Below are 19,336 nucleotides of genomic sequence, written 5' to 3'. Positions count from 1 at the left end.
TAAATATGGTCAGCATGAGAGTAAGTGATCAATCAAAACATCATATAGTTTGATTAGCAGCCAACACATGCTCCTAATGGACTTCAGTGTACTTCTTCAACAAAATAGACAGGACGCAGTCATGATCTCTGCATCAAATAATCAGATGAGGAAAATATTTTTTGTTTTTGTGACTGGTTATTTTTGCCTGGCAAAGGAAACACCAAATACTTGACACAACCACCTATGTAAAGAAAGAAATTAAATATTTCAACAGAAGGTTAAGAAAAAAAGATTTTAATATACCTCATACAAGTAACTGGGTAACTACAGAAGGAGGAAGACCATCAAATTACATCTTCCTACTCAAACTATAGGGGAACATTAAATTAAGTATTAAAATTATTAAGATTATACCATTCCTTGCCATTTGTTCATGCACATTTCTTAATGTCTTATGGAGCTAAAAAGGCAGGAAAAGGGGCTGGAATCTTTTTAAATATCATTTCTTTTTCTTTTTTCAAAAAACAAAAACAACAAAAAAACCCTCATCCTTTTCCACTTGCATTTACCCTGTTTTCAGAATGAGAACGGTCTGTGCTGTATTGCTGTATTATCTATCAGTCCACAGATCTATGAGCCTTACCATCATTAGGGTCATGCTAATTATCTTCATTTAAGGAAATATTATGAGTAAGCAGTAAGGAACATTCCAGCTACTTTATTGTGCTTGCTCATAATGTTTCCTCAAATTGCAATATATTAAAGTAAAGCCTACCTTGTACCTTTCATATTGACAGGACGCTTTCATGCCCAGATTGCCATTAGAATATTCACACTCAGCTGCTAATAGTGTGTATGCCACAAGCAGCAGCGTTTACACCAAACTGCTTGTGTTGAATGGCTAAAGTCACTTGAAGATGATTTTAAAGTCCTTCTCTGATGTTATTTAGAAGACGTTTCTTATTTAGTTCTGTACTTTCAGCAAGTAAAACAACAAAGAGCCTCTAATAGTCTCAACTCTCTATATTACTATCTTTTTTTTTTTAAAAAAAAAAAAACTACAAGAGGTAGTGCTTTCTACCTATGGATTTGAGTTGTTTAATTCAATGGAAAAAAAAATAACAAACCAGGAAAACCAAGATTAAAAAAAAAAAAAAAAAAAAAAAAAAAAAAATTTTGAAACGTATTTCTTTCTTTTTCCCTGTTGCATTTCAAACAATAACAACAATCTTTTTGAACAATCTTTACCTTAATGCAGTTTCTCATTTTCTTCATTTTTTCTTTGCAGATGCAGAGTAATTTAGATGAAAATCCCAATCAGTACATTTTAAATAAAGATCATAATCACTGACATTATCACCTTAAAACTCTACAGCTTTTCCTTGTTTATTTATTTAGAAACCAAGCAAATGGCCGAACAGCTCTTCCATCCCTGTAACAGGGAATCACCAAGGCCCAATTGTCATAAGCAAATAAAACATCCTCAGTGCTTTGCAATATGCTCTAGAGTAAAAAAAAAAAAAAAAAAAAAAAGTATTTCACTCTACTAAAAGATTTAACACTAATTAGATGCTACAATTTTTAAGACACATTCAAGATCCTGAAGACTTAACCGTGATTTCTTCGTATCTGAATTTGAAACTTTACAGTCCATTTACTAGTCTTAGAAAGGTTAGTAAACTATTCCCATATCAGTTGCTGAGAATCAATGAGGAAAGAATCTTGGCAATGCTGAATTAAGTGTAGGGTAAGGATTTTTCTATTTGGGAAAAGGGAACAATTAAGACACAGGGAGGAACGCATATCAGGCTTTCATTATTCACTCAATACTTATGAAGAGATTTTGCGGGAGTTTAACATTCAGAGTAGAAATTATCATCCACTTCATGGTGCATGGAAAATGGACCATGGGCAGATGGAAGAATGCATTGTGCTTGGAAGAGAAGCCAGAAGTAGAGCCTGTATTTTAAAAGAGAGTGGGCTGAAGTGAAGTAGTTGAAAGAAAAAGAAGATCCATCACAGCGTGGAGGCAAATTACGAAAGCACACAGAAGCAAGGTATATTATACTCAGTAGACATGAAGGCTAAGAGGCCTCATCTAGTCTTTAAAGGTAAATAGGATTTGTGATTTTTCTTAACTTTCTCCCTGTAAAAAGAAAAGGAAAAATGAAATGTTTGCATGCCTTACTATTCTTTACTCACTCCACTGGGGATTTCTCCCTCCCTCCATTTCATCCTCTATCTGTATTTCTGGGGAATATATGATCTGAGCTGAGTCCTGGAAGTCTGCCAAGGGATCTATGCAGAGTCATTGGTTACACTGACACAGCTCAATTCACATACAATGCTCTGAAGATCCCGTGATACAAGACATTTAGAGGTGTAATTTCTCTACTCAGTGGTTAAATTACTAATACTCAAGCATTTCGCTTCCAACCTGCACAAATAATCCATCTTCAATTCCCCTTTGTCCTGAGTGATTTTATCTTTGTTTTTATTATGCTGGTTCAATTTTTATAAACTATTTAATAATCTGTTTATCTATTCGAACCAAAACCAAGAGACTGAAAAAATAATTACAGTAATAATAGTCATATGCACTTCTTCAGGAATTCAGATATAGATCTGAAGGAAAAATGCTAGGAGGCATATCAAACTGGGTGGATGGCAGTTTACTTTGGACAACCATAGTAGTGTCTGAAACAGATATAATATCACAAAAGGGCTGTCAAGCACAGTAGTTTGGCTACAATTCAAAAAAATGTTCAATTTTAACTACAGGATTCATCTGAAAAAAGCCCAAAATATATGGGGGACAAGCAGTTATTCAGAAAATATTTCACTGATCAAAAACGTAATAAAAATGGAAGTTTTGTCACAGATTTGAAAAAGACACAAGGGACACTTTCAAGAACACAATCTTCTCTATTCTGCTCTCTTCAGATGCACAGTTTATTTTCTCTATTCTGCTATATTTAAAAAGCCAGCTTCAAACCTATAGTGTGGATTTTTATCACTTGGTATCTCCAGTTCTGACCAACTGAACTGATACAGATGGTTAATCACCCTTTCAGAAAATTAAACACTCAATAATAGCATGATATATGATTATAGAAATTAGCACATTTAAAAAATATTATAATTGTTTCTTACTTTTTGCTGAATTTGCTTAAGGTAGCCAGGAAAATAAGCTGTTTCACTTCCTGTACTTATTACCAAGATATTACCATCTCTTTTCCAACAGGGCACTGTGCAAGGTCTCATAAGATTCATTCTCTTTCTGGTGCTTCCAGACTTCTGCTGGACACCCTGTTCAAGGCTCAGTTACACTTTCTGTCTGCCTTTGTTTCCTATCTGTAGAAAATAAGGAATAAACAACCACCTCCCTGAAAAGCTCTTTGAGGTAGCTACACCAGCATTAGGTATTATCAAACAAAAATGTATCTTCAGTTAAAAAAAAAAAAAAAAAAAAAAAAGTACAGTATTTCCACTGAAATTAGAGTTGATTGCAAGGAAGGATTTTTGTTTAAAATGTACAAATTGGGTCCATATGACCCTAACACTGCCTATGTAAGTGCCTATGTAAGTGCATAAGGTAGAGATCAAAGTCTCAAAGGAATTTTTACCTTTAATTTTAGAGAATTGAGTTTTTCCTCCCTTAGATGCTCTCTTAACATTTCTCGGTGAAGCCTCTCCTGCTCCATTGCAAACTCTCCAAGCGTGTATTGGCGCACACTGTTGTGGCGAGTGGACATTCCCAATGTGCTTCCCCCTTGGCTGGGAACACTGGTGAAGCCTTGCCTTCTTGTGAAGTAGTACACAGTAACACAGTTAAAATGGACATTTTTTGTTCTCTTCCGCTTCTCTCTCTTCAGGATTGAAGATGCTAGAACAGAAGTAGATTACATTTATGATAACTTGAAGTCATAAAAGCAAATACTTTGTCACTTGAGCAGCTTCATTTGCCTTAACAATACCTGATTATGCTAAAGTTTGAGGGAGTGCGCTCCAAAGGAGATGATACGAGCTGAAATATTTACAGTATAGGCAAACCTAGAAGCTGTTATAAACTAATACAACTGTGAACATTATTGTCTATTTTAGAACAGAAATTCTTGGCCAGGACAATTGGGTTTTCCCACAGCCCTTTAATAACGTGTTATCATTTCACCAAGGCAGCAAATAAAGCCTAGCAAAAGGAACTTCTTTTAATGTCTCACTTCAAATATAATGATTGCATCTCTCTAAACCCAGTGAATGCAATAACATTACCTAGGACAGAAGTCAGGAGAACAGCAGACCAATGTCTCCGACAGAACTATACATTCCATTATTATTCTGTCAGTAAGATTACAGCTGCAGTGCTCTATGGCTAGCTCTTAGCAGTGTTGGACCACATTAGAGGAAAATATTCTATCTTATATTCTAAAATATGAGCAATTAGTGTTAGAAAAACTATAAAGGCAATACATTTAGTGTTTCAGATTTTCTCAAAAATTTATAGGATCATCATCACGGAATGATAATATATGAATAATGCTGATTAAAAATCAGATCGACTTCCTTCTTCTTTCCCTTCATCATTATTTCTGTTGCCATCCACTGAATACATGTATGTGTGTGTCTCGGTGTGTATATATATTTATATACACATATATACACACATATACATACATACACACATATATGTATGTATACCCACTATAATGTGTAGAGTTTTGATTTAAAAAAATCTAGTCCTTTCTCTTTTCTCATTCCCCATATATTCATCTCTCTTGCTCAGTTTTTCCTACACACATACATAGTTTCATATAAAATTGGATTTATTTAAAAATAAACATGGTATTTTAACTTTTAAATATTATTCTTTTCTACAGATATTTAGTAACTCCTTCATGTGATCCTGATATATTGTTTCTCACTGGTAACAGCAGTGAGCCTTTAGAGTAAAATAAGAGACACCCCTTGATTTTTAAGATGTGCCAGCAGCCTGGTCTATCTGATTTATTACAAAATAACAATAGGATGGTGAGAAAGTAGATAATAAGCTACAGCTCTGCAGCTTAGATGCAACAGTTAAGTGGGTGTGAGAGACCTAATTGCCAGAATTCAGGCAGTAAAATGATTTTACAAATGCCTGACTACTTTTGACAGAGTTGGAACCATTTTATAAAAGCAGTAAGGTAAAACGGTGTACAGCACTGGTCTAGAATTGCACTGTCTCTAGAGACTGGAAGCACTTGGCCTTCAGCCCTGATTTTGAAACAGGTTTGGTTTACTGTCATAGTTAAAAAATAGTTCATTCTCAGTAATATTATGTAGCAAAAGGATAATGATCCGAAATGTAGAAAAAAAACCCTTGTACATACAGCAATTCTGTCAAAAAATCAATACAATCTACCTAACTATACGAGAAAAAATTGTATTAGAAAATATATTCCTGTAACCAAACTACAGTTGGCATGCCTCACTAACATAAAAATATTTTGGGTTCAGTGCAACACTGAAATAATTATTATAATTATTATTTCAGATACGATGAAGGTATGTTAGACTTCATATCAATAAACAGAGAGCCTATATTCATCAGTGATACAATTGCTTTCCGAAAAGGATGTAGGATGTACATGGAGGAATCAAAAGATAGACTCTATTAGGTCTATTTAAACTTGCATCCAAGTTCAAGCAAATCTCGTATCAACAGAGCCTGTCAAAAACATTTATAGGAAAGTTTTACTGAAGGGGAGAGAATAGCGATGTGTCAATTTTGTATAATACTAAATATTGATTTAATGTACTCTTTTTTCATACATGCTACACTTTCAAAACAAAATTGTTACTTTTAATAAAACCAAGTTTTTAATAAAATCTGAAAGATGGAGTAATTTTGATATTGACATTCTCTCTCAATTTGGAATGAAAACAAATATTCTTTGAGTCAGAAATTCCTTTGCCTATATGCTCTTTTAGACAGGAAAGTGCATATTAAAAAAATCCTGCTCCTAGCCAAGGAGGCATCTGAACCATCTGGGATGTATCCGATATCTGATGTGATTGTGTTGTTATTACTTGAATCTCAGTTGCATCTTTCCTGTATTTAGGAGGCAATACGATAGCTACCAAGGTAAAAGCAGCATTTTTATCACTAAGAGAACCAGCCATAAATGGGATGAGAGATAATACTATGGAAAAGTAGTAAAGGAAAGAAAATAAAGAAGGTTAGATTAAAAAAAAAAAGAAGTCTGCTTCTGGATGAAACAGAAGATAAATATGCCCATAAATTGCACATACTAATGCCTTTGAATCTCTATTTGTGAACTTCATTATCTACTACATAATGTCTAAAGTTAAAGAAAATTGTTTTAGATAGTAGCTATTTGATTTTCCTGACATCTTTGCTTACTGGCAGGAATACCAAAAGTTGTAATAAAACTTCTTTGTTTTATATCTGTCATCCTTTTCATGTAAGAATTGCATTAAACTACTTTCCTTCTATATATAAAGAAATCAACTTTAATTTTATTCACAATCTAAACACTAATCTTAATAGTTAAATGAACTTCATATAAGAAGACTGTGTGATATAACTATTCCCAATCCAAAAAGAGAATGTAATCTTATAGTAAAAATTAGATCATATGAATAGCTTTTCCAGTAGGACATTTCAGGAAAGGGAGTGCACATGTGTGCATGTGTTTTGTCAAAATTTAGAACAGCAGTTGTAATACATCACTGCACACAACATGCTAACTTTATGCCAAAATGTTAAGTCAGCAATCTCTCTCCAGCAGTCTGTATCAATGACAAAGTTAAAGTTTTTTTTAAAAAAATATTACTGACAAAAACTGTGTTAGAATGCAATTAAGATGAACTTCGAGATAATACTGGGATACTTTAATTGCAAAACAATCAGCACTATCGACCTAGTTAGAACGAAGACAGGGCAAGAGCTGACATGCATTTGTTGCAAATGTCATTAAAGCTCATACTTTTATTTATTAAAGCTGTAGTTCCTAGTCAAGCAAATTATATGCTAACCTGTGTAAGTAAGCAAGCATGTAAACATTCAGAGGAACGTACAATTATTTTTTTCTGAAAGACATTGCATCTTTTGGTTCTGCTTCCATGTCACCCAAGAGCTCATTAAAGGGAAGAGCTGAAGTTCTATGAATAATTCTGTAGTCATTTCCTCTATGTTACTGCTAGGAAATAGTCAGAATACATTGATATTTATGAGAATGTTATTTTCAAGAACAGAGCAAGCAGGAGCTGCAGAAAATTATAAGATTTTATTCAGTTACCCAGAAACATAAATTAGAGATGTTCATCTCTGCCTTGTTTTTGAAGCTAGTCAACTTGCCATCAGTGGGGGGACTGGAGAATTGCAACCACCTCGATAACAAAGGGCACACGAGGAAGCAGGTAATAAGACATTCAACTGCAAAGAGTCAGCACTGCAAAGGCACTCTGTTCTTGTTCTACTACACTTCCTAAAAACCTCTGAGCAAAGGACTGCTTTACAGTGGTCTCTCTCTCAAAAAAAGTAGTAGATATTCAATGGAAATGTTAACTTTTTTCAACATCAGTGACAAAGCCCTCTATAACCCATTAAGCCTTTTTACTTCAAGCTAAGCAAAATTCAAATTCTCAGATCATCTTATCAATAGTCAGAGGTATATGTTATTTTCCATACATAGCACCTTAAATAGCAGGGTCAAATCAGTCATAATCAGGGGTGATACTGACTCGTTCCAGCATGCCCTGCATGCATACTGTCAATAGGAACTGGACAGTGATTTTTGAAGAGGAACCTCCACTGTCATGGATTTACCACTTTGAGGCTGGAGAGTATGTCAGTGGGAATATAAATATTCATCATCATCAAAAACTGTCCTACGGATTGCACATGATGTTTAATGTGTACCTGTATTACAAGTGTGATACCTAGTCTGCTAAACTTCCACAAAGGGAAAAAATATTCCATTCTCATATATTTAAATGATGAATATAATTTTTAGGTATAGGGTTTAAGAATACATGGAATTAAATATTTCTGATAGATACTTAAGTACTGCAATGCATACAATATATCGAAGACCAGAGGGAAAGATAATACTCTTAAGAACATAATCACTGGTACAAAACTGCCACTATAACTGAACATCTTCAGATATATATATCTTCAAAAAGCATTGTTAGAATTTGTCATCTGAGAGGATACCAACAGCTCTAATTTTGAGTTTTGGCACTTGACATTTGAGTGGTTCAGTTTCTGCATTGAGCAGAGATGAGCCCGAGTTAATAACCTGCTTGCAACTGGCCTGGCTCCTCGTGGAAGCAAGGCTGGTCCAGTTGGGCATATTAGCTCCATGTCTTTGCCATGCAAAAGCAGCTGCTGTGCACCCAGGCCTGTATCTAGACACACCATAGCCACTTTCATGCAACACTGATCCTGAGCTAACAGTCACAGCATATGTAATCTGCGACATACACTGTTTATGGAAACTGAGAATCATCTGTAAACAAACTAAAGATTAGGCCTAAAAACTTCGAAGTAATTTTGGGAAAAAAAAAATTATCTGGTATTATTAAGGTTAACTCTGCAGAGAAACACAACCTATCCTTTGTTCTTGTCCTTTTGTTACCCTTGTTCTTGACGTGCATGCACACATAAACAGCAGAATGCATTTTTTTTTCCATCTTTTTCTCAACTACTGGTCTCTCTCTCATAACAACTCTCTTTATCCATAACAATTATAATTATTTCGTGACTAAGTAGGATATTTTTGCCATTTCTTGGTATGCACAATTCCTGGCTTATGCACGTCTCTGGCTATTAAAGACTCTCCAGCAATTCCAAAATTTAAGAACATCTGTATGACAAGTCAGAGATCTACAGAAATCTACAATGTCTAAATACAAGATACTAAATATTTTAGTTACAGCCCTTCAGTTTGCAGTGTTTCAGTAAGGTCCTTTTTTCAGTCATCCACAGTATACCTGTAGTAGTTCAGAATACAGGAAATTGCTTAGCAGTAATTCAAGAAGTTGAGATTTCTTTCAGTGCTTTGTTCATCTGGCTACACACCAACAAGCTTCATCTAATGCAGTACAATCTGCTTCTCAATTGCAGACCATGCAGGACATAGCAACATACAATGCTAAGAATGCACACTTGTACAAACACATGTATGTATATAGATGCATGTATGTATTTATATATACAAACACACACACACACAGAGCTACCCTTCCAAATTACACAGATGAAGGCTTGACTCAGTAAAGCACAACCTGTGGTCTAGCAGGTATTGGAAGATGGAACTGTGAAATGATCACAAATAAACACACAAACATTACTATAGTTGTTTCAGGAGGAGATACAGTTGGGAACCATCTCCTAAGTTGGGCCACTAGTTCATATCTTTTATTACCATTGTTTATATTAAAATGCTTGTTATTGTTTAAAAATCTATCTGTTTAAATGCAAAGTACAATTTTTATCATCCACTGACAAACATCAATGGCATACAAGATGGTTTATGGATCCCTTTCCAGAAAAAGTAAGTTCCTTAGATTTTTTAAAGCTTATAGGTACTTGAATGCCTTAAACTGTTTTTATCTAGACTCAATGTGATTTGTACGTCTGCATGAAACAGGAGGCCACATTAATTTATTTTTCAATGATACTCTAAAAATAAAAATTTAAAGTAAGCATAAATAAATACATAAGTAAATACATCTATCATGACAAATACAACAATAGCCTTAAATGAAAGTATATAAAATAGCTTCCATAGCTGCTATTGTTTCTTTTATCTGGGCTGATGTTGTATAGCTCACTGCTATATGGACAGTTAATGGGAGAAGTGTAAATATTACAAATAGCAGTTTTAACCTAGCAATTCACTCTGGCTAATGACTGTTGCACAAAGCATTTATCTTTGCTAGAATTCATAATCAGTGAGGAAATAATTTCTGGCTTTGGAAAGTCACTGTTATCAATGAGGAAGGCAAGAAAAATGAGAATCATTCAAGTCATGTGCAGTCAGAAAATAAGAGAGGTTTTTGTTCATCAACAAAGATGAAGCCTACTTAGTGTCATAATTATATGGAATAAAACACCAAGTCCTGCTGCTAAGTTTCCTTCAAATAATGGTTGTCATCACCATATTCATGCGGATAGGCTCGTAATTTTAAGATTTTTTTGTATTTACCTTGCAGGTTATAAATGAAATTTATTTACTAACTCATTTTCCATAGGTTACTTAGAGCTTTATCACAAACTCTCCAATTTCTGAAATTGTGCCCTTTATACACTGGGGTGGGCTGCTACTGCTAGCCCCTCCTGCTGGCAAATGAACCACACTCCCAGCACATTTGGGAGTGCACATCCCTGAGAGCTGTGGGGGGAGACAGTGGCAGGGGCTGCCTGCGCACCAACCGCCCCAGCCACCGCCTGCTCCGAAAGCTGGGGTACAGTTCTGCAGCTGGTCCCAGGACCCTTTCCTTCTCCATCTCAAGCTGTATTTTGTGCCTTCTTCCTTGAGAATAATTATTCTTAATGTATTTGTGATTTTCTGAGACTACCTTTTTATAAACATTGAATATAATAAATAGATAATTAATAATAGATAAATAAGGTTGGTTTCTTCATAGACTTGATGCAAAATGAAAGATGCAATACAAAAAACAAATACAAAAATTCAACCTTTTCCACATTTGAAAAATTCATGTTAATGTATTTCTTACATCTTGGTAGAAGACTTCAATCATGAGCCCACTCCCCAGGCCCAAGAAGAGTAAAAGGAAAATCAATATTATATACATATCAGAGTTTAGCCAAGTAGCCTGGTGTATCTTTGAAAAGCATCCAAGTCTCATTCCTATATGAATAAATTATAACTGATGAAATAGGTAAGCAACAGACTGAAACTAAATCTTCCTCAATAACTCTCAGTACTAACATATAATGCACTATGCAGTCACACTTGTATCAGCCTCTGAACAGTCTCATTTTGTTCTCTGTGCCTTACAGACATCAGTGGAACTACAGTGAAAAACTTGGGAAGATAGAGCATTTACTTCTGTACACTGAGCTGCCAAAAGAGTATCCAAAACCCCGCCACTGAGAATGGATCCCACTAAAGCTGTATAACTGTCTACAAAATGCAAAGCATGCGTCCTAATTTTATAAAATTCTGATAGCAATGACATGTTAAGCCCATAATGTTTTTCAAACCATTTCTACTGAGAAAACTGGTAGTTCTTTGATTATGAAACATAAATAATCTAAGTTCTGGCCAATCTCCAAAACATAAGCACTTTCTTCTGCTGTCTCAGCTATTCTCCTGATGTCAAAGACACATTAAAATAAATGTGAACCATATGGTTATGCAGCAATTACTAGCACTCTTGCATCAATGAGGGCAAAGCAATTCATTGCCACCATTGCAGAAATATCTTAGTCACATGAAAATTTCAAACGGCTGGAAAAAAGTGCAGGAAGCAGCCTTTTTGATTAAAACTCCATCTCTAACAGGAGGGAAGTGTTGCTTTTCTTAAATTCTACTATCCTGTTGTTTGTCTGCTTTTTATATACCATATGAACCAGAATGGTAAGGAGGATTAACACCATTCTGCACTTGCTTCATAACTTTCCCACATAGTATTTAATCAAATCTAACAATATAGAACAGTCAAACCTAAAACATCATGGTAATCCAAGTCAGAACATCATTTACAAAAGCCAGCTTGTTTAGCAGTCTTCCTAGAAAGCAAAAACTGGGGAAGAGAGCATATTCCAGAAATTGCTTCCATCTTTCCCCCAGTGCCTTCTAAAAGATAAATTTCTACTAGTCTCCATACACCAAATCTATACATTTAACCCCCTTAAAAATTAAATGTTTCTCCTATATGCCTAGAAATCCACATTAAGAGGCAATACAATGACATACTATATCCCCTCCCCAAAACAGAATCATAGAATCATAGAATCAGTAAGGTTGGAAGGGACCTCTGGAGATCATCTAGTCCAACCTCCCTGCTCAAGCAGGGTCACCTAGAGCATGCATTTACACATGCACTTGAGGGCAGGAAGGTATTTTCTGAAAAAACTTTGAACCTGAAAATCTTTAAGGGAACTGTGCACTCAGAAAAAACGTAAATTGAGGAATGACAATCAGGCAGGACAGAGGCAATGTTGTGGAATGATAGTGTCCCTCTGCTCCATTCTCTGGTACCTTCCTCTCAGGTAAAATCACAACTAAACTCACCTCATAGGAGTGGCTCAATGGGAATGCTTGCCTAATGCTAGATTTATTTATGCGATATTTGAAAAGGTTTTTGAAAAGTGCTAGTTCAGAGGAGTTTCACATCAATAGAGAAGGTTTTTCATTTAACATCTAATTAAACATTCTGTGAGAGTTCTGTTTAAAATTTTACAGAAATGTCGAATTCTTTGAATGCAAGCCAAACTCTGGAAATTTACTGCTAAAATTTCAATGAAAGCTTTAAGTTTTCTTCATCATCATCCTTTATCTCTGAACACTTTTCTGTGACATTCCGCATCATAATAGTCCAGTCCTCCGTTCTGCAAATATAATCAGCCTGCAGGGAGAAGTGGAGACAGTTAACTGCTCTCTGCCTCACCATTTACTCTAAATACCAGCTGCTGTTCCTTGGATGATTATTTCTGACCTTGGCCCTAGTTTCTGACAGTGCGAGAAGGAAAGCTGTCACCCTGTACCTTTGTAGAAACACCCATGCATAGCAATTGTAGGCACTGAACTCCTAAGGCACTATGGTCTACCCCCTTCTCCCATCTTACGGGTAACTTCTGCAATTATCCATCTGGGCTTCACATTTGTAAACATATTTTGCATATTTGTTAGAAACATTTTCAATGCAGAATTTTTCTTTATTTCAGAACAAAAAACCATCATTTAAGGCAAAACCTGTCTCTCTATAATGCATGAAGTGCACTAATTTATAGGAAAGAAATTCTCAAAAACAGAGAAATAGAATTAGTCACACAAGCCCTTCTAAAAATCAGTGTGAGCCTACCTCCTAATCCTTCTTTCTCTTTTTGGAAAAAACTCACTCTACAATAGTCATTGCTCCCAATGAAAGATAGCAGGAAAAATTCTCTTGTGCCATATCCTGCCCTATCATTTTGTATGAATATTTAAGCTAAAACATTGCACCATATTTCACTGAATTTCTTGATATTTCTTCTTTACTGCCCACATGAACTCACTATTTTAAAAATGAAAAAAAAAAAAAAAAACCCTCAACTGTTTGCATTTCATAAGGTGAGTCAACAAATAACAGTAAGAATGTACTCCTCATTAACAAAGAAATTCCAAGCTTGGTTGCAGGCAGTATAAGTAATTGTAAGCTGTCATGAAAAATGAATGCACCCTTTAAGTGTTTCCCCATAATAAATCAGCATCACTGTGTCTCACTCGTTCAGATTTCTACCGTTAGCCAGTAATTAAACACACAGTTTAAGCTCAAGGCTCAGGTAATGCCTTATGCTAATCACACCAAATAAAACTTTATATTTTGCATAAAGATAATGTTAGAAGAATCTAGACTATCCTAATGATTTCAAAGGATTTGATACAATTCTTTAGAATTCTAAGTGACGACACAGACAAGACAATCTCAATTTGTTAGCAACTCTAAAATACCTGAATGAGTAATTTTAAGGGCATACAGAAAGAAATGCAATGGAGCTGTATTTGTATTTTTGAACACTTCTAGTATTTTCCATGGTAAAAGCAAAAGCTGGAGGGAGTATTTATAGACACTGAAGGGTTTTCTCAGAACCCATTATTGACCAGTCATATTCATAATGAATTTCAGGCATCCAATATTGTTTAAGTACTACTCTAAGTCATTACTACCACAGCCATACTAACAGAACAACAGGATGTATGATAATACAAAGAGAAGGCTGCAGAGCTGTAGGATAACCTTGTTAATGGCACTGTTATGCAAGATATGGATAACTGATGAAGGATATCCACTAGACCATGTGACAGTTCTGCCTCCTGTTGATGAAGATTATATGATGAGGATTATCTTTTCAGATGAGCTAGTGTTGGAGATTTTACCTGCCTGAAAAGCCTCTGTATTAACTCCATTAGCCTGAAAGTTTCAGTTTCACTACACTGAAGTCAAAACACAGCTGAAGAAGGCAGCTCCTCAAATTGTATTCCTTAGGAGACTCATTTGTGATTAATCTGGTATAGAGAGTTTTCAACAGAACAAAAGAACCAAAGGCTGGACATGATGAGGTCTTCACAGCACTTTCAATTGCACGTAATTCTGCAACTTATGTTTGGTTATTTTTCTTTACTAGAAAAATAAATCAAGTGTTTATTAGGAATAGGCACCTCTACAAGGCACCAACATGGAATCCAGTGTCCATCAGCGTGCACAACTGTAGAAACCGTCATGCACAGACATGCCAGATAGCAACTGCCAAAGAAAACCTGCTGGGCAGCTGATAGGGTGCCCGATCTCAACAGGGCAATTAAAAGGAGCTGAAATGACATTGAATATATTCCCACGCTACATACCCCTTCACACAAGAAAAAGTGAACAAATATTCTCAGGCCTGACTAATAATGTGTATGTAGGTTTAAACAAATAGTCTTGACTAATAATAGACTGCACATTTGGACTGCTATTTGAAGATGAACATCCCTCTTTCTGATAATGGATGAGGCTGTGAAATGGGACAGGTAAGCAGACTGGTTAGTAACGTTTTGAATATGCTTTGGAATTTATCAAGGTAAATCTGTGGTCTGAATAGTAGCCTGCTGAATGAAACTGAAATGGTATCAACAGATTGAAGAAAGTAAGTAAAAGAGAGAGTGAGGATTATATCTCTCATGATAACGTCCGATAATAAAGGTGCTTGATCATCATTTGATAGGAGAATTAAAAATCTGCAGATGTACACACCTACCTGACTACAAGAAAGCAACATTTTTTTATTTTTTTGGTTATGAACCTTGTAACAGTTATCTACACTATATGGAATTCCTTGTATTTTATATAAATATATATTGGAGTAACCCTAAACTAACTGAAAGCTTCGAAGCAGAAATCAGCAACCACTTTATTCAGCAGTACACTTTGCCTGAAACACAATGTAATTTAATTTCATGACTCATGTGTAACTTGGGCTAAAAGATTTTTCTTATTGCTATCTTGATTTGTTTAAATGGATATACTGTTAAAGAAACTAGGTAGTTATCTCTGTGTAATAACCACAACGGATAGCGCTTAGGGACATATTATTCATGTATTTTCTGCCACCACACTACAAGAATAATTGTTCAGATTAAAACCACCTTCTGGTTCTGTCCCACTTGCATGATCCACAGCAGCCATACACCTGGTTTAGCTGGCAGGTTAAACTCAACTTAGAAGCTAATGGAGCAGGATAGCTGAAGCATTCTTGTTTTTCTGACCTAACACATAGTTTTAAGGGTTACCTGAACATAAGTTGCATCAGCTATTCTAATAGGTTTATACATACTGCATGCCTGCTGATGCACTGAAAGAGTGCCAGCTACAGCTCTTCTGTGCTGGCTATTTTCAGTCTGTTTTCTGTCCTGAAGGAGTTTCACAGAACTCCTTCTTCCATATGCCCTTAAAGTAATCATTTGAATATTCTGGATAGGAAAGTTTCTGTCTCTTGTTTCCGTAGCTGAATGTGTCTAAAGAATGAACAAAATATATTTTAAAGTACATTGCTAACAGTTCTTTTTATTGCATAACAAAATGCCTGCTTGCAGTTTTCAAGTAAGTATCACTCACAGGAGAGCTCTAATGCAGCAGCTCTGTAAGACACCTGTGCGTTCATGCGGTAAGTGAAACAACACACGGAGTACAACCTTATTTATACAACACTGGTCTATACTCTTGAACATAAAAACTTTTTTTTGAAATACAATAGTAATGTACATTCTGAGTGCCTGGAGTTGGCAATGCTCTCTCCACTGAGAGAAAATCTCTCTCTGCTGCTTTGGTTAATAGGCCGGTGCTATGATTCAAAGCTATTTCAAAAAATAGAGATGCATCTTCGCATCAGGCACCCTTCCTGGCACTAGACAAACCCCTCCTGCCTCATCAAGCTAGTTTTTTAGTATATAGACTGTATGATGTGCATTAAAGGTAACTTTTTATTAAAGAGTGAAAGGAAACTAATTCCATACACAAAACACATCATGATATACATATGAGATTACAAGAAGTACTATTTCCAAGTATTTATTGCTTCCATAAGACGAGGTCAAGTACCACAGCAGGATCAGCTCACTGTTCATCACTACCAAGAACTCCAAATAGGCTTTTCAAATTAATATTATTTTTAAGATTTACAAATTAAAAATCTAAGAACATAAAAATAAGTGTTCTTGTCCTGAGAAGCATACAACAAAACACATATAACTAATGTCAAGCAATTGACATAAACCAAAATGAAAACCAATCTTGCATGTGTACAAAAACTTCACAAATTCTTCATTTAAAATGCATTCTTTCCAGGATTAAGGGCATGAGGTCTCTTCCATGAAAATGTAGAAAGAACAGAATAAAAAATAAATCCCATCTGAACAAAAATATTTTTCTAGGAGGAGGCATTTATCAATTTGAAAACCTATCTGCATTTGTCAAGTATCTAAAAATAAATCGTATTTAATTGGCAAAATAAGAAGAATGTTTATATTACTCTTCACATTTACTTTAAATGGGAAAGGAATTAGGATTTTTTCTAAAACACGAGTTGTTTTTATTTCACCTGTTTTGCTAGCATACATCATTATCAAGACTTACCGTTTTAGTATAGAGTTGCTCTTAGCAGATTTGTATAAGGCTAGCTAGAAACTAGTTATCTCATTTTTTCTAACACTGCTCAATTAGTAGATATTGACTTTGTAAATGTGTGAATAATTAATATGCTTTAATATTAAGAAGGAAGAAAAGGTCTCAGAAAAGCTCATTTGTACTACCTTAATCATTACTTAACAAAATCGAACTTTTTCATCAGGTGTAACATGGCTTAAAATTAGTGTGTCTGGTAAAGCTAGGAAATAATGATGCAGAATGGAAGAGAATCTGGATGCAAGATGCAAGTAACTAAGTGGGGATAAAAACTATCTTTCCGTTTTGTATTCCACCTGAACATCAACATTCCTTATTTTCTTACCAATAATAAAAAAAAAATACTACCTTTATCAACTCCCCTGCATACAGTAATAGCAATGAAGAAAGTCAGACTCTGAAAGATGCCGCATTCAATCATATACCAGTCCCGAAAGTCATTCGCTGGGGACCCTGCAACTTGTATATTCAAATATACACCAAGGACACTCATTCAATTCCTTTCTTCCCAAATCACTTTTATATAAAATTGTGAATATTCTGTACTGATTTCTTGGAATTTAGGCCATTGTATCTATATTAAAGATAGTACTTTGTAAAAAGTAGTACTGAATCACAAAGAAACAATTTACTCTTCATATATCTATATTGGCAGCTGATATATATGTATGTATGTTACTTTATATATATATATATATATAAATTTTTTTAATAAATTGTTAGATAGATAGATAGACAGATTTATTACTCTGGTCAAAATTACCTGTTATATGGATCATAACACTCTGAAATGCTACAGTATCACTTTGTACTTAAAGATTTTATTCAGAACCTAAACTACAGTATTTATTGTGTCAACTACAATCAAAGCTTACTGTTACGTGCACGTATTATAAATTCTAAGTTTCGCCCCTGAATTATTAGCCTTCTTTGTATTATCTGTGTATTCACAATAAAATTGCTGTCTTCTGTGTGGGTGACAATGACTGCTTGGTGTAAAAGGACTGCTTTCAATCTATAATGAATAACCATGTAAGACCCTAAATAGATGCAAAAGTTAAAAGATCAGCATTCAGATAATACTGCCACCAAGCTATTGCTTAATACTACTGATGAGATTTACTGGGTCACTCATTCCTTTGTGTCCCCTACCAATACTGTATCTTAAATGTAATATCAATTACATCAAGATTGCTACACCTAAACACATTTGAAAAGCTGTGCCTGTGTAATCCTTTTCACAGGTGTGTTCCACACTAAATCAATGATAATTTGGACCTTCATGTCCAGATCAAACTCAAACTGTACAGCAGCATTTAGTAGACAAATCAGTTATGAGATCCTTCATACCACATGCAACAAGCATGACTTCTAGGCACAACCTAAAACATACTTACAAGGATCACCTTATATATGGGTGGTGACCAGAAGTCCTCACCTGCTGCTTGGCCCACAGTCTCAAGAAATAGCTATACAGTCACTTTAGTGGAGAGAGGTACATAGAGCAAAACTGAAGGATTCAAACCCCAGCTGTTTAAAACAGGCAGTTCACCATTAAAATAGCATAATCACCTACAACAAATATCATAAACAACAATAATAAAACCCAGATTCATTCTTGATAGATAAGCTGCCCATATAACATACCTAGCTTTGCTAACTTAAAAGCAAACACTTATCCTTACACAAAACAATTGCTGAATACAGAAATACCCACATGAATGTGAAGAACAAACTACTGCAATGATCGGTATCTCTTTGCCTAATACACAATGTTTCTTCAGTTCCTAAATTAAAAGAAATTTTATTACTTGCTTTGGAGAAAAACTTTCACTAATATGGTGCTGCAGGCAGCTGACAGCTGCACTATGCTTATCCAAGAAAAATAAATAAGTTTACCTAAAACACTTTGCTACAGTACCTGTTTGAAATATCTTTAGCATGACAGCTCTGAAGGTTAACTACAAATAGCCATGAATTTCAAATAGCAAATAGTTAGTAGCTTCTAATTTTTAGATTTACAGAGATTTTTTTGTCAACAGTATGAAGGCAAGAGGGTACAAGTCTACTAGGTCACTTTGAGCAAGTCACAAACTCTCTGAAAGTCACTTTTATCATCCATAAGTTAAGGATAATGACACTCACCTACGTGTGGTGTACCTGGTGATCAGTGATGAGAAGTAGTGTATAGGAGTTCATTTTTACTTCATCACATTTATCTAACTATAAAATGTAATTTATTTTGAAAAACAGGAAGAACTATTTAGGTACATAACGTCTAATACTTACGGGTAAAATGATTAGAAGTGGATGGATTGACACTATCACCACTGTCAGCACTTTCACTGCTTGATATGTCATCATCTGATTCCCGCACAGAGGAACAAGGTGAGGAGCCATCAACTTCTTCAAACTTCCTCTTTAGAATTCCACTCATAGCTGCAATGCTGTC

General features: G+C 35.1%; 1 protein-coding gene and 1 long non-coding RNA gene across 2 annotated transcripts in view; one reads left to right on the top strand and one right to left on the bottom strand.

Annotated features, from left to right (window-relative positions):
* LOC134142006 (uncharacterized) overlaps positions 1-1,320 on the top strand; it is a 13,600-nt gene extending 12,280 nt beyond the window's left edge. Inside the window, exon 3 of the long non-coding RNA XR_009958772.1 lies at positions 1,271-1,320. This is a non-coding gene — a long non-coding RNA (uncharacterized LOC134142006). The remainder of the gene's footprint in view (positions 1-1,270) is intronic.
* Positions 1-19,336, bottom strand: part of CSRNP3 (cysteine and serine rich nuclear protein 3) — a 25,126-nt gene extending 5,790 nt beyond the window's left edge. Inside the window, exons 1-2 of the mRNA XM_062578691.1 lie at positions 19,174-19,336; positions 3,609-3,868 (exon numbers count right to left, since the gene is read on the bottom strand). Coding sequence (XP_062434675.1) covers positions 3,609-3,868; positions 19,174-19,321 — 408 coding nt within the window. The 5' untranslated portion in view covers positions 19,322-19,336. The remainder of the gene's footprint in view (positions 1-3,608; positions 3,869-19,173) is intronic.

This window comes from Rhea pennata, chromosome 6 (genome assembly GCF_028389875.1).
Source record: "Rhea pennata isolate bPtePen1 chromosome 6, bPtePen1.pri, whole genome shotgun sequence".
Lineage (NCBI taxonomy): Eukaryota > Metazoa > Chordata > Aves > Rheiformes > Rheidae > Rhea > Rhea pennata.
The sequence above is the reverse complement of the archived record's forward strand: the minus strand, read 5'-3'. Positions and strand labels throughout refer to the sequence as shown.